The sequence below is a fragment of the Harpia harpyja genome, chromosome 6 (assembly GCF_026419915.1).
Source record: "Harpia harpyja isolate bHarHar1 chromosome 6, bHarHar1 primary haplotype, whole genome shotgun sequence".
NCBI lineage: Eukaryota > Metazoa > Chordata > Aves > Accipitriformes > Accipitridae > Harpia > Harpia harpyja.
This window is the reverse complement of record NC_068945.1, coordinates 12,396,560-12,412,022: the sequence shown is the minus strand read 5'-3', so window position 1 is coordinate 12,412,022 and position 15,463 is coordinate 12,396,560. Positions and strand designations below refer to the sequence as shown.

The following is a 15,463-nucleotide window of genomic DNA, read 5'->3' as shown; positions in this document are numbered from 1 at the left end:
GGGATTTAAGATTTTAGAAAAAAACCTGTGTAACCCACAGTTGATTTTTTTCTTTTCTTAATACCTACATCCAAGGAGAAAACATAAGTCACTGTAGAAATAGAAATCATTGTCTAGTTGGGTTGCCAGCATAAGCACCAATGCTTCACGGTCTGTGCCTGTTTTTTGGTCTCTGTGGTTCTGTTGCCTTTTGTAAATGAGAAGCTGATGCTGTTAAATTTAGATTTGAATCCAGGCTTTCCAAAAACACAGAAGTATTTGGCCCTCATCAAAAAGTGCAGACCATGAGCCAGATGGTGAAAGTTCAGTGTCGTGAGATATTTGTGATGCAGAAGTACAGACTGGATCGATCTCTAATTAGAATTGAGAAGCAACCAGCGTATCATAATTAGGGGTATTGTATGCATTTTCTTTTTTCTTTTTCTAAAATGCAAGTCAAAAACTGTTCACAACCTAAAAGCCACAAGTTGAAAATAGGACTTTTCTTGGATTAAAACTGTACAACATGACAAATCAGTCACCAGCTTCATGAAAGAAATGAGTGATTGCTGAGGTTGCTTAGAAAGTCCTAGAGCCTTTAGCATCTGGTTCATAGATTATAGGCCAGAACAGTAGTGGCTGAAAATGGCCATCTTATGCAGGCATTGACATATTATTGTGATCAGCTGTATACCTCATACCTCAGCAGGCAAATATTTTTTCTCATTTGTGACAAGAAAGGCAAAATAAGCCTATAGTAGGAACTAACCTAGCGTGTCTTTAAGTTGATCCTTGCAGGTCAGGGATGAAGTAGGTTGGAAGCAGTCCTCAGGGCTTGCCAGTCTGTCAGCTTATATCAGTGCTAAGTGAAAAAAATCATTTTAGTGTCATAGAAGACATGTAGAGGATAGTGTTTTATTTTTCTTGTATATGAATTACTGTTTCTTTCTGTTCTGATCTTCACTGCCTGTAAGTAATCTAGGAGAGGCAGGGGATTTTCACATATAGTGCATGCTTAGTGTGCCTTTTGCAGGTCCTGGCTTTAGATGTTGAAGTAGCTTGTGCTTTAGAGAAATTACAGCTCTGCAGCACTGATGATGAAGGATTTGGGGGCTGCAAGTCCCTAAGGCTACAGTTGCTTTTCTTGAATGAGTCATAATATAAGAATCCAAAGCCAGGTCTTAAAGAAAAATGATTAATTCTTTTCACAGATGAGTTCATTAGTGACTTAAAGTAATGAGAAAGAGGAGGAGGCATCTGTAACAATAGATGGTTATTAGCTGGTATTACTGTGAGCACTTTAAATCAGAAAGAACTAAAATAATGCAAACTACAAGGTTTGCTGGAGAAGAAAAAAGTCTTAAAATTTCACCAATTTGATTGCAGTGAGACAATTGCTTGACTTTGACGAGCATAGGATTTATTCTTTTCAAAAGGTGCAGGATATCTCTGCCTGCCTTTGGCTTCAGTGAAAGCACATTCTATAAAAATGGGCCACTAAATACCATTAGTGTTCTTGGTCACCTGGAGAGTTTCATGAGATCCTCCTGCTCCTGTTGCTATGGCATATGCGAAACATGGTGCAAGATATACATCTGGCTCCTGCTGTCATTTCCAAATCCCTGTCATAATTTCAGTAAGAACAGACTGAACTTTAGAGATGCTGTATCTGCAGCTTCACTGATGATTATTTCCTAGTTTCTAATTTTCTTTTTATTCTGGTTTTCAACACTCAGCGAACAGTTCTTGAAACCTCACCAAGTTTGCTTTTTTCCAGTTTATTCCCCTGATGGCAACTCCTTTTTAGTATTTAAAAATACATTTGACACTCTCTGTAGCAATTCTTTATCTCCCTTCCAATCTTTTGTCTTAATTTAGAGGCTGCATTTATTTGCATTATGTTTTTAATGATATTTAGTAATGCTGTTCTGCTTAATACTGTTAAACAGTCCTTAGTGAAGGACTGAGGTGGATGCGAATCTTTAGGTGGGATAATTTTCATATGTATTTCTGCAACTTGCTGCTAATTGTGATGCCGCTTCTCAGGTTGCATCCCAAAAGAGTCTGAGATATTCTGAAAGGGAGAAAATATGGCAGTGTATGGCTCCTTTGGCTTTGTTCTAGTGTAACTGAGACCGTCAAGTTGAAAACGTGGGAGGATTAGTTAGTACGCAGGAAGCAGAATGGTGATTATTGCTTTCAATGGATCTTTTTTTAATTCATGCTGTGTATTTGGCTGCTCTCTTTTAGTTCACCGTAGAATCAAAATAGCTTCCCATGCTAAGCAGGCAGTTGGGATATTGGAGCTGTAAACTCAATGGGTAAGATCACCAGGTATTAATAGATGGCATATCCTCCGCTGTGTGTGCACCCAGCATCCCACTCCTGCTGGGTCCCAGCTGGTGTTACTGCATCTCAAGTTGCGACCGAAGACAGTTGTCACTGTTTTCTTCGCGTGAATGCAAACTATCAGCTTCAAGCTACCAATTTGTGACCATCTGATGTACAAATTGAAGAACAATAATGTAAGACAATTGAGGACAGTTTCTGAAGTACAGAATTGTTTTCCTCAGTCTGTGTTATTCGAAGCAGATTCGAGCCCCATTTAGAATTTAATTTTTCCCATCTGCTGTGTTTTAAAGAAAAGTAATAATTTTTAAAGTTCTGAATTTAGTTGGAGCGGTGTCTACTTTTTAAATAATAGACCCTGACTGTTTGTGACTGACTCTGTGATCTGCTCTACGTTGTCAAATAGTTCTTCAGGCTGGGATAGTCATAATAGTTTAAGGTTTTTAGGCAGCCAAATTGCACAGAAAGTCCCTTGGAGTTGGGTGACTGAGTCCCCAAGGCTCTGCTGAGATCAAACATCAGCGTCAGAGTTTCCACAAGGTTTCCAAGCTGCGACCGGTGGCTCTCAGCCAGGAAGTTCACCCCATGCTCTCACCTCCTTCTAGGATCTGCTTTCCCTGGATCCTCCTCACAGGATGCCTTATGCAGAAGGTCACCAAAACTCTCTGAGTATCTTCATTAGAACTGGGATTTCCCCAGGAGCCCAAGGCAGAGTGCGTGTACGGTTGGTTCCAGCTTGCCACTTGCCGTTCTTATGTGCCGCAGAGTAGCGGTGGTGCTACCCATGGCACGCACTCTGGGCGACAACCCTTTGCCCCTTTCCCTTATGCTTTCTGGCATGTTCCAGCAGCAGCTGAGATACTTGTGCTCTACTGTGGCAGGAGGAAATGTGGAAAATTAGGTACTACTTCACATCAGTACCAGTGGAGTGAGTTAATTTGAGGTTCTTTCTGTCAGGTCTAAATGGTGAGGAATTCTGTTGCATTGGGTTATGTCCAGAACATGCATCCACATGGATGCAGACTCTCCTAGTCTGTAGGTCTTGAATCTTACCAAATTTAATCATCCCGCTCCTTGAGATGATTTCTGCATCTATCTTTTTGTTGTTGTTGCTTGGTTGCCAACAACCACAAACAGATTTTCTTTTGGTACATGTTACAAATCTGGGAAAGTTTACTAGGTGACCTGAAAGTGAGAACTGATAGTTTCCCTTGAAAGTTACAGATGACACCAAAACTGCTTAGGACTAAAATGTATTTTCTGTTTCTCTCTCTCTCTCTTTTTTTTTTTTGAATTCATAATGCTTGTCTGTGAAAACCTTGAAGCCATGCCTTCCTGAGGGCATGTAGGTTTGTCTATTGAGTATGATATGCAAAAGAATCTCCTACGGTTTTGTTTTTGTTTTTTTTTTTTTTCAAATGTAGATGACTTTCTAAAGCTGTGAGACAGACTTCTCCCTGAGCAGCTGTGGCCTATCCAGGGAGATGCTCACCCAAGCCTGGGCATTGAAGAGAGGAGCAGTCACCCTGGTGTTATCAGTGCTAACGATTACCGTGACATCATCACTCAACAAGAGAGAAGAATAATTGAGGTGTAAATCTCAGTTGCAGACTACACAGTGCAGTTTGGATTAAATGTGATCCTTTGCCCCTTGGGATGTTGAGCACAGTGCACAAGGCCACGTAGACAGCAGCGTGTGGAGGTGCGCACACTTAGGGCAGGCAGCATCCTCAGGCAGTTTGGTGGCTGGTTTCTGACAACCCACAGAGGTCATGCAAGGCTAGCTTTGGTTTTGTTTTTCCCAGGGGCTATATAACTAACTCTGGACATACCGGGACAGGGAAAGCAAAAGGCCTTACTGCACCTTCAGTGCCTGCTGCAGATTAAATGGTATCGGTTTACTAAGAATTTTTAGTATGAATAAAACACTCCAACAGTGTTCTTGTAAATGTCTGAACAATTTTTCTCAAACGCTGAAATAATTCACCCCAGACAAATACCTGGCAGTATACGTTTCAGTCTGAGCTGTTTGGCTGACAAAGCTATCACAAACTGAAAGGTCCTGTAATGGAAGAAGTTCAGTCAGCTGTAGCTATAAGCTTTGTGTGTGGTGTCACCTAAGGTGGAGGTGCAGGATGTGGCAATGGCAACTGCAGCCCCAGACAAAGTGTGCTATAAATGGTGATACATTCCACAGGTCTTATAAGAAAGAAAAAAAAAGTATTTCCTTCTCAAACTAGTGCCTCTTTCCTAAGGGCTCCAAATTCAATATTTGCAAAGTTTGTGATTACTCTGAATAGATTAAATGTTGGAGCCATTTAAGAATGATGTTGGTTTTCTAAAGAAAGTAGGCTTACATGATCATGCTGTCTAACAGTTTCAAGCAAATGTGGCAGATGGGAGGAAGCATCAGAGATGATTATCTTCCTAGAAATTTTATGACAACTTATGACGGAGAGAGCCCTATATAACCCTGCTCATCAGCATGCACGTAGCCCCAAGCATGGCTGCCTCCTACTGACTGTGTGCCTACAGGGCTGTTGCTGAGGAAAGGGGTCATTGCAATACCGTGAGTGCTGAGGGGACAAAAAACCGTAACTCTTCAGTGAGTCCCATTTCATTAGATCCTCTGTTTGCAGAACTACTTTCAAACATTTCCTCTGGCTGCACTGTGATCCTTGGACTCTGGCATCATTTTGGCCAGTGCTCAGGCTACAGACACACTGTGTGTGGCAGTCGTGACATTTTTACTCTGCAGATCAGAGTTCAATGTAATTGTTACCAGGAAGGTCTGCTTTGTTATGGTGGTGGCATCCCAAGTGCCATATAACCAGGGTCAAAACCATAATCGTTATGGCTCATACAAGATCGAGAGTCTTCTTCATTATGGGCTCATCTTTTGTGCTTCAGTGTCTGGTTTTCGGTCATGTGGCTCTGCATGCTTTAAAGAATCAGTAGCAAAATCAGTGATTATGCTGATGATTAGGAAAGGTTTTCTTTGATCAATGTGATGAAACAATGGGAAGGTGCTATATTCAGTCCTACCAAAGACTCACCTTAGAGAGCTTGCAGCTGGTTCACCTCCAGAGAGCAGTGGAAATGCTGTGCTTCATTAAGGTGGAAAAAAGATTCTCAGAAATATCCTGTTTGCTTCCCCAAGAAGAGAAAACCTGAGATCTTGTGTTAGTACAAAATAAGAGTAAAATAAAACTAAGAAGTCTGGGTAAGACTCCAGTTCTGCAGCTTTAAATACAGAAAAGTAAAATGTCAAAGAATTGTACGCACACTTTTCTTTTCTCCTTAGTCATTCAGTGAAAGGTGGAGTAGTTAAATCTGTGGCGCCTTTAAAATGATTCATTATTTCCATAGAAGCCAATTCATGTTTATCCTTCAAATCGCTCTGTGGACATTAAAATAATGGAGAATTATATTTGCTTTTAATTTTGTTTCCAGACAGCTTGGCCTGAACATTCATGATGTGACTTGGAAACTCTATCAAATTGTGATTTATTGTTGCTCGTAATTGTGTGAAGATTGAAGATATGCTGGATGCTGCTTTTTTCCTTTTTTTCCTCCTCACCTCCCCCATTCTTTCACTTACAGAGTGTTCTTGAGTGTAACGTGGTGAAAGGCCAGCATCTCTGCCTTCAGTGCTTTTCTTTGTACAAGCCACAGCAAATGAAGATTTTATTTTTTCCCTAACATGAGGCTGTGTGAAATGAATTGCGGTTTGTGTTCGATAACTGTTTTATTTTTCTTTCGTGTTTCTTTTTTTTTTTTTATTATGCTTAAGTTTTGACTGGTTTTATGTTGTCATGTTAATCGTCCTTTCTTGTAGGGTGGAGAGAGAGCAGTATTTTTTAGTTAAGCTGGATGAGTTCAGTTTTATGAGAACCATATGCAAAACACCAATGGCGAAGGGGAAGACATTTATTTGCAGTAAGGCATCTGTTAAATATAAGAATGTCAAATCTGCTTCACAGGTGGGTCAACTGTTTCTTAAACAGGAACAATTCATAAACTAAATTTATCTGTCAGGTCTTATGGATAAAGGAATTCATTTTTCCTATTTTCCTAAATTTGTTTTTCCTACACAGTTTTACCTGCTTTTTCCCCCTAGTGAGTAAAAAGCTATTCTTAGATTTTTATGCATAATATAATTTAACAGAAGAAAAAGAATGGGATTTTGTGAAATGTAATATAAAAGCCTACAGAAGCTTATGCAAATTTTGAAAGATTTTTTTCTAGCCATGTTACAGAATCCAGAACAAACTATTCAAACCTAAAAGTTCTAAGTGATCGTTAATATTTACCAGAATATTGTTTTCATATTGCATTTAAGAGTGTTCCTTGAAGATAAGTTTCCTGCCCTGACAGAAATTGTCTGTGTGACAGTGGCCCATGCTATTTGTGATTTGGTCCTGCAGATGCAGCAGTATGTGCGCTTCCTGACACATGAAAGTCATCTTGCAAATTCCCAGTAAGCCCCCACCTGTGCAAGCTTAGATGATTACACAGTTGGTGCTGTGAAGTGTGCATGTCTGTCCCCGGTCTCTAATGCATCCTACTGTGATCTGGCCATCTTGTTTTTCATATGAGTTCTTTAGGGGAAAACCTTTTCCTTTATTTCTGTACATAAAAAAGAAGCCCCCAAACATACAGCAAGTGCATTTGGGCCCAGTTAGGAATTCCATGTAGTACCACAGCCTAAAACACCTACCTGGATGCCAGTTTAAAGAAAGAAGGGGGAGGGGAAGCAAGCACAAAACCAGCTGTTTTTCAGCATTGTAAGGAATTTATTTTGATCCTTACCTTAGTTATCAATGAGCATGTTTAGTTGATCTCGTTTTGCTTTTGTTTCCAGTCTGTTTGCTTTCTCATTTTCATGCCCTAGAGCATTTCAGTTTTGGTCACTGCATGACATCGCTTACATCAGAGTTGGAATGAAGTCACGAAGTAAACAGTAAGCCAATCTTCTCCAAAATTCATGGGAGGAAACTGCATTCACAATTATTAGCATAGATTGGTAAATGAATACTGACCAGGGTGAGATTAAATTCACCTTAGCTTAGCTCTTTGGTTTTTTGGTTTGTTTTGTTTTATCAAGTTAGTTGTTTGTCAGTGTCGATTGCAAACATGTTATTCATGCCTCTATTCCCAAGTATCCGGCCTTTGAGTTCCGATGAGTAAAGTGGTTTGGAAAGAATCCAGATCAGTTCATGCAGAGGCTATGCATGTTAGTAGAAAATGACTTACAAAGTCTGAGCATGGATTTTGTATGCGCTTTTACCCTAAATAAAGACTCTGTGTGTATAAATTTGTGCACGTGTGTGTAAATGCATATATAAAATTACATCAATCTAAAATTTTCAGCAATTTATTGTCTTGCATAAATTTTTATATTGTTTCACATCATCATATGTATTTCATAAAAAATTCCATGTTTCCTTGTTCTTTAGGGAAACACATTTTAGTTTACTTTCTGAATGATGGTTTGCAAAGCATACACAGTTCTCTACTGTTTTGTAATAGAGAATCTAAAAAATAAGATTTTTTAAAATGTCTTCATGCCTTCAGTTTGTAACTTTTAGAAGTTTTTAGAAAATAATAAATACCTGTAATTTTATCTAGTCAGACTAGTCTGATAGTACTCTAAATTCATCCTGAGATAGATGAAATATTCAAACTGCTCAAAAAAGAAACTGTTTTCCTGTATACAAGTTCTGTGCAATTAAAATTGCAACATACAAACCTTACCAACTTAGGATGTGGTGTTAAAGTACTGAAATCAGTGGATTAGAGCAGTGTTTACCCTCTTCTGCTTCTTTCTTTGAGAGGAATTTAAGCTTGGTCTGTTCTCCTTTTACATATGCTCTCATTCTAAGGATTCTAAGCATTATGAGTAGTTCAGCTCGCTACAGTACAGTGATGTCTTTGAAATACCATGTGAAGTGTTTTCACTTTGAAGTATTGTGCAATGCAGTATGTCATGTTGCGCAGCTTGGTAACTGTTGGTGTTTTGTGGTGACCCTGGCTGGGCTATACTGGCAGGACATAGGTCTCGTTTCAGCCCTGGTGGGGGACACTCAGCGTTCACCTCCTTACAGGCATGGAGCTGACCTCTCTGGGGGGGCTCCATGCAGGCAGGGTGGATGGCTGCCTGGGTTTCGTGTGAGTTGTCAGTTGAAAGCATCAGATCTGCAGGTAGTGCCCTTTTGGTCAAAAATGCAAAAGGTCCTGCCACCTTGCTATATGAAGAGCACATTGTACAGAGGGTGAGGTCGTATATCGTCTGTGCTGTTGCCAAGCTCTGAAGCCTTTCCCAGGTGCAAGGCACACTTCCGAAGAGAGAATCGCTTTGTTTCCACTGATTTGTGCTGGTGGGGCATGGGCTGCAGGAGTGTTATTGCGTGTTACGTGTGTAAGTACCTAACTCAATTTGAGTGCAGACTGTCCTTTGCAGTGAGGTGCAGTCACAGCTCAGGAGAGAGGATGCAGACCTGGTGTGTGGCGTTCCTCTTCCTGGGCCGTATGGCCTCAGTGCCAGCTCCTCAGATAACTCGGCACAGCCTGGCGTTTGAGTTGGACAAATCTGCTGGGTCCCGGACTCAAGGCAGGGGTCACCAAGATGTGACAAGGCCTCCCTATGTGTTGTCAGAGGCCATGTGGCAGAAATTCACTGTTGAGAAGAGAAAGGTTCTCCCTCTCCCCACTTGGTACTAATCATGGAGAACAATGCTGGCTGCTTTGCAAAATATTAGTACTGCTGTACAAAATCTGGGCCTCTACTTATGGCCTGCTGAGTCAGACTTGTTTACTTCATTGAAGTATTAATCTCTGTCTCTGATTGGCAGTCAACAACTCCAGGCTCCAGGCTTAATAGAATTGAAACTGTAGATTACGCAGTTTTGCTGAAAATATGAGGCTTCTATCGCACTTGGAATGATGTGTTCTCCCTCACTCCCCTTTGGTTTGTTTTTCAGGGCTGAGGTTAAGATAGATAATTAATGCTTCCCACCCCAAGCCTTGTCTTTTAATTTAAGAATTTTCTTTAGCATCTGCCAGAATCTTCTGCATGCTCCTGAGAGGTTAAGCAATGAAAGAGCCATTAAATGAACTTCAGCCATTAATTTTTTTCAGTAGGATGAAATAGCACTTCAGTATATCGAATAGTTTCTGGTGTATTTTATTTCATATCATGACAAAGAAAAGAAAAGTAAGAAGAAGAGGCTGGTTTTCTGTTCACATCAGAGGATGGTGAGTGAGGAGGCCTGTCTTCTGGTCCTGTGGCTTACTTCTGTGTTAGCAAGAAGTAGGACACGAGGACTGGATCCTGTCTTAGCAAGTAAGACATGAGGAGCAGATCAGTGTAGTGAAACAGTTATTGCTAAAGGCCTGATGTCCACACTATGCAGTTGGGAAGATAGTGGGGAGAGGTTTAGCTATACTTTGCTAATATATCACTTTCCTCAGAAATACTTTGCTATTGCCTGTAAAGTCTTTTGTGAGAACAAAGCAGTGTCAAGCTCTGTTACGCTGTTCTTTGATGTGTTGTGAGGTCCATAAATGCTGTCACTGGTGAGTCAGTCCTGGCCGGGGCTCTGATCACTCTCCTGCTAAGCAGTCTGTCCAATTCTCCATGCTGCGCACTGGCCACTCCAAAAAACCCATATGCTCTTTTCACAGGCATAACTTCCCCACTTCGAAAACTGTATATCTTAGATTTTTCTAAGGAATACATGAAAACAAATCATTACAAAATCTCTTGGAATGGTCTCTCCAGCAAACTGCACGTACACCTGCTGAAAAGTCCCAAACAGTAGCAGCAGGATTGGCTTATGTGTCAGAAACACAGCAAAGGAAAAATGGTCGGTCTTGGAGTGTCTTGAATTAGTGATTCCACATAGAATTTATGGTGATTTATAGAATACCAGCTAGTGAGGCTGAAATGTCACTGCTGCATTGAAAGTTCATATGCCTCCTGCCTTTCTAGTTGTTCTGCTTCTGTGTGCATCCAATCTCAATGTTCTAGCAGATCTTAAAGATCCTCAGTCTTTTGCAATTGTATCATATAGCTGTCAATTCACAGACTTGATAACTTTCCTGCTTTTGGCAATAGACTGTTTCTTTTAGTGCCAATATATTGCACTACTGGGTTTTGGGACAGATGGTAGTTGGAGCTGCTGAATGTCGGGAAGTTCTGGAGAAACTCAAAGATGCATTTGTGGATCAACCCTCTTGTGCATGCACTGGAAGCCCAGTGCTACAGCTGTGTTAGATTACCTGTGTGCATGATGGATGGACTACATGTATGAAGACAGTTTGCCTGGGCCACAGTTGGTTTGCAGTACATCATTTACAGATCAATTATATATGTGTACTGGGTAGGGCATGTAAGATTTGCCAGTGATGTGAACTGCTTCTTGATATTATTTCTGCTTACGCATCACTTTAGTTAATAATTCTTCATAAATGATATATGTAAAGTTAGGTATATATTTCAAACCCAAGAATAAGTAAGGACCATCTGAATCTGTTGTACAAGTCTGTAGAGTAACTGTTCTCATCACTTCTGTCTGAATAAAATAACGATTGGAAAATCCACTTTTTACTCCATTTCAATTTTGGTATAGGTGCCCAATACGCAATTGCTTGGAGAAGAATATTGTTGCCACCGTACCAGAATGCTATATTTTAATAGCATGGAGATATTTTTAAAATCTCGGTATATGCTTGGGATTCATTTCGTTCATCTAAGTATAAGCATTGAACTTTAGTTGTTCTAGATGCCTCTGTAGTTAGTAGAAAGGCATTTCTCAGGAGAGACTCCTCCCATCCTAAGCTATGTCTCCAAAATTATTTGTGCAAATAGCCCCTGGCCATTGACCATGTCTCTGTAGGGAGCCTGAACAATTCATTCAGATGGGTTAAGTCAGCTGCAGATGGTGAAAGCCGTGAAATCAGATATGATGAAATTCCACACTCTTCGCAGACTGTGAGCGTTATGCCTGATGATCAATCTATTCAGCATGATTCTCCTTATTTAAAGAATTATTTCATGTTATTATTTTTCCACTCTGTGGGTAACTGCTTTAACAAAAGTTGTGGAGAGACCTCACCACAGCTTTAGATACTGCTCAGCAGGTTGTTCTCTTCTATTGTCTTACATGTATTATTTTTGTCTTCTTTAGTCTTCTGGTACCAGTATCACAGTGGATATTGCCGTCATGGGAGAAGCACATGGGCTCATTACAGACCTTCTGGCAGATCCTTCGCTGCCCCCCAATGTGTGTACTTCCCTGAGAACAGTGAGCAACCTGCTTAATACACAGCTAACCTTCCAGGCCATCCACAAGCCAAGGGTGAACCCTTTGGTGTCCTTCAGTGAGAACTACACCTGCTCCGACTCAGAGGAATGTCCAGAGAAAGGAGAGAAACTAGCTATTCCCAAGGTGAGTACTGGACCCTGTCTATCATCTTATAACTTGGCTCTCCCTGAAGAGACAGCACTGGACTAGTGGGAGATGTCACTGGACTTTTTGCTTGCTTCAGATTAACATCTTATGCACTAATCATACTCTACTATGAAAGGACAGCTAAGTAGACTGTTGGTGTCATAGTAGGACGATTCCTGTGTATCCTTCAACTCATGGCCAGGTTAACTTTGGTTCAGGCATCTTTAGAAGCTGATGTTTGACACAGGATAGCTCACATAGATGGTGTGCATATTTTCTCACAAGTGTTGGTTGGAGCTTAAGAGAGAAAAAATAATAGGGAGCAGAGCAAGCAAAAGCCTTTCAGCATCCAGATTCACCAGTCTGCCCCATTACTTCTCACACAGAAATTCCCTTCCCACTCAAAAGATTTGAGCCACTGTATGTGGGGTGACTATCCTACTCAGTGAGCAGTGGAGAATTAAATAGTAATATGAGGGACCTTTTTGCCTACTTTGAGGATTGGCATTTGAAATTATGTATGAATTTCAATCTCCTCTTCCTTCCCTTAGCTAGAGGTGTGAAACCTATCTAAGTCAATGAAAAAGTCTCTATTGATGACCTCCAGGTGCTTTGGATCAAGTTTAAAATGTTGTATACCAAACAAACAAAAAAAGATCACCACAATACTTAGTATGACAAATATTGTGAGCTCATGAGAAGTAGTCTTGAGAAGAAAAAGAAGACTGAACCAAAAAAATACATATATTACTGCCTTGACAGATGGCTTTATGAATACTTAGGAATCCGACAGAAAATAACCAGTGGTAACCACCCACATTTAGTAAGTGAACAACTAGAAAGAACATACCAGTTTTGAAGTAGTTTGAATTGTAGGTTCGTTGCTAATTAGCTGTCCTGCAAGGCTTACATTTCACTTTTGAAACTAAACCAAAATACTTTTGTACTGCAGTCTCCCTTGTAAAATTAAATATAGGCAGAGTACGTTGCACAGGTGAATGCTTTTAACAGTTCAAATGGCACAGCCAGCATTCATTCCAGCATTTCCCAGCATCTGAACTGCAACACTTGTGATTCTTTTTTTAATATATTTTAGTGTGATGATAATTATTACCCTGCCTATGGAGCAGCTATATATATGAAATGGATGTTCACAGGTTTTTAAGCACATTTTCCAGTTTATTTTAGTGCACATGTCTATAATGGCTGTACTGTAGGCTCTGAGGGGAAAAGTTAAGCGGAAGAACACTGCCATCGCATGAGCAAACACAATGAACAGATACCAGTTTGCTGTTGCATAATACCTAGTGAGGAGAACAGAAAAGAAGGATGAAGAAATGAGCTAATGCTACAGAGAACTAATTTGACTGAAGAATTCACTGACCTAAATGTATTATGGTTCATAAAACTAATAGTTTGCAGTCCTTTATTTAAGTGTCTAAATACAGATTTAGGGTCTTTACCTTAAGCATCTGACTGAGCATTTTGGGTAAGGAGATAGTATGTTAACATATTTATCTGTAAGTTTGAGCTTCAGAACCACAAGTGTCTTCCATCTCATCTCTCTTCACTCTCTGGCAAAGTTAAAGCTCTCTGTCACAGAGACTTATTTATTTTAGTTCTTAACTATAAACACTTCATGAGAACTATAAGAGAAACATCTTACAAAATTATAGCATCTGCAACAGCAAATCTGGATCCACAAAGACTCTCTGTCATCATCCTTTATTATCTCTGCCTTCAAAAATTCAGAAAAACAATGTGAGCCCCATTAGTGGAGAAAAGGAAGAGTCAGGTGAAAGAAAAATGCAGGGCGGTCAAGAAAAATCTGCTGTAAATAGTGATGCTTTCTCTAAGCTTTTCAGGAGACATCATATGCCAGAGCATGAAAATTTTATTTCAGTTGGTGATCTCTGGACTGGGTAGATATAGCAGGAGAAAAAGTTGGAGCTCCCTTCCTTTACTTTTCTTACAGTCTTTCTTGCCTTGAATCTCTGATTCTGAGCTTTCATGCCAGTTTAAATCACAGAATAGCTGAGGTTCAAAGTACATCTGGAGATTGTCTAGTCCAGTCCCTCAACTCAAGCAAGTTGAGCCTGGAGCAGGTTTCTCTAGGCTCAACCTAGAGCAGGTTGCTCAGGAGGATGTCCAGTTGGGTTTTGAGTATCTCTGTGGATATAGACTCTACAGCCTCTCTGGACAACCTCTTTCAGTGTTCAATCATCCTCACAGTGAAAAATATTTTCTTACATTTAAATGGAATTTCTTGTATTTCAATTTGTGCCCCATTGCCTCTTGTCCTGTCACTGGACACCACTGGAAATAGCCTGGCCTCATCTCCTTTGCACCCTCTCTTCAGGTATTCATATACATTGGTAAGATCTCCCCTGAACATTCTCTTCAGGCTGAGGAATCCCAGCTCTCTCAGCCTTTCCTTTTATGAAAGATGCTCCAATCCCTCAGTCACCTTTGTGGCCCTGATGACTTGTTTAAGTACCTTTGGCCACATCATGTAAGACCAAAATTTTTAAAAAGCACAACCAACATTGGCTGACTCCAGTGAGAGCTCCAAGTGTTGAACATCTGTGGCTATGGGGCTGTGGATATATACCTTTTTTTAAACTTGAAATAGGGAGGATGGTCCAGACCCTCCAAGCATTTAAAGCACTGCCTGTGTTGATTTGAATAGAAGGTAGGCACCATAATACCTGGTTGAATTGAGATTTAAGGTACCTCACTAGGTGTTGTCAGGCAGAATTAATCAGATGGAAATATTTTTGTTCTTCATGTTTAAAGTTTTTGTAAGCCTATATAAACTCTAAGCAACCGATTTCTCTCTAGCGCTTACGGAGGAGCTTGCCTCCAGGACTGCTGAGACGGGTGTCCTCAACTTGGACCACAACAACATCAGCGACAGGATTACCTACGCTAGAGCCAGCTCCAGTGAGAAGGGATCGCAGTGCCAGCATCAAGCCTCATGAGTCATCTTCATCCAGGTTACAAATTACCTCTTCTCTCTTTTATGTCTCTCTTTCAGCAAATTTATTTGGTTCTGTGTGATGATGTCCCTCATTTAAAAATGCTGTCTCCAAAGTGTGTTAGAACTACTTCTTCATGTTTCTCTAAATAGGGTTGCCAAAGAAGTGGCATTCCCAATTTTAGTCAGATTATGCCAAAACTATTCCTATTATTGGGAAGCAAAATAAAAAAAAAAAAAAAAAGGGAAAAAAAATCTATTTGTGCTAGCAAAGTAGAGAATTGCACAATAAAATTGGAAACAAGGCAAGATATCTGGTTAAAGTCTTCTTGATGTGCAGTGGTTTCCTCCGTGGGTATTGCCCAGCCAAGAAAAAATTCTAACAAGTAACCCAACCTCTGAACATCACTTCTAAGAACACGCCTAGTGACGTGGCCCTGTCATTAAACCAGTTCATAAATCACTTCTCCATCCTCTAGATACTAACTTCCAGAACACAAACCCTGATTTTAAGTGGACCCTCCTAAAATACACAATTAGAAATGGGGTATCATCAGACTGTACAGCACTGTACATGCCCTGCATCTCATGTACACACTTAGTTCCAGAATATAAGAAGTGCTTAGGGCTCCCTGAATGAACTCATGCAAATGCAATACCAGCGTAAATAAAAACCATTGAGCTAGATAAGTCAAAAAGTGAT

The 15,463-nt window shown here is 40.3% G+C and overlaps 1 protein-coding gene across 1 annotated transcript in view; it reads left to right on the top strand.

Moving 5' to 3' along the window:
• Positions 1 to 15,463, top strand: part of PDE3A (phosphodiesterase 3A) — a 258,441-nt gene that overhangs the window by 204,483 nt on the left and 38,495 nt on the right. Inside the window, exons 3-4 of the mRNA XM_052789893.1 lie at positions 11,520 to 11,780; positions 14,625 to 14,779. Of these exons, the coding sequence (XP_052645853.1) occupies positions 11,520 to 11,780; positions 14,625 to 14,779 (416 nt within the window). The remainder of the gene's footprint in view (positions 1 to 11,519; positions 11,781 to 14,624; positions 14,780 to 15,463) is intronic.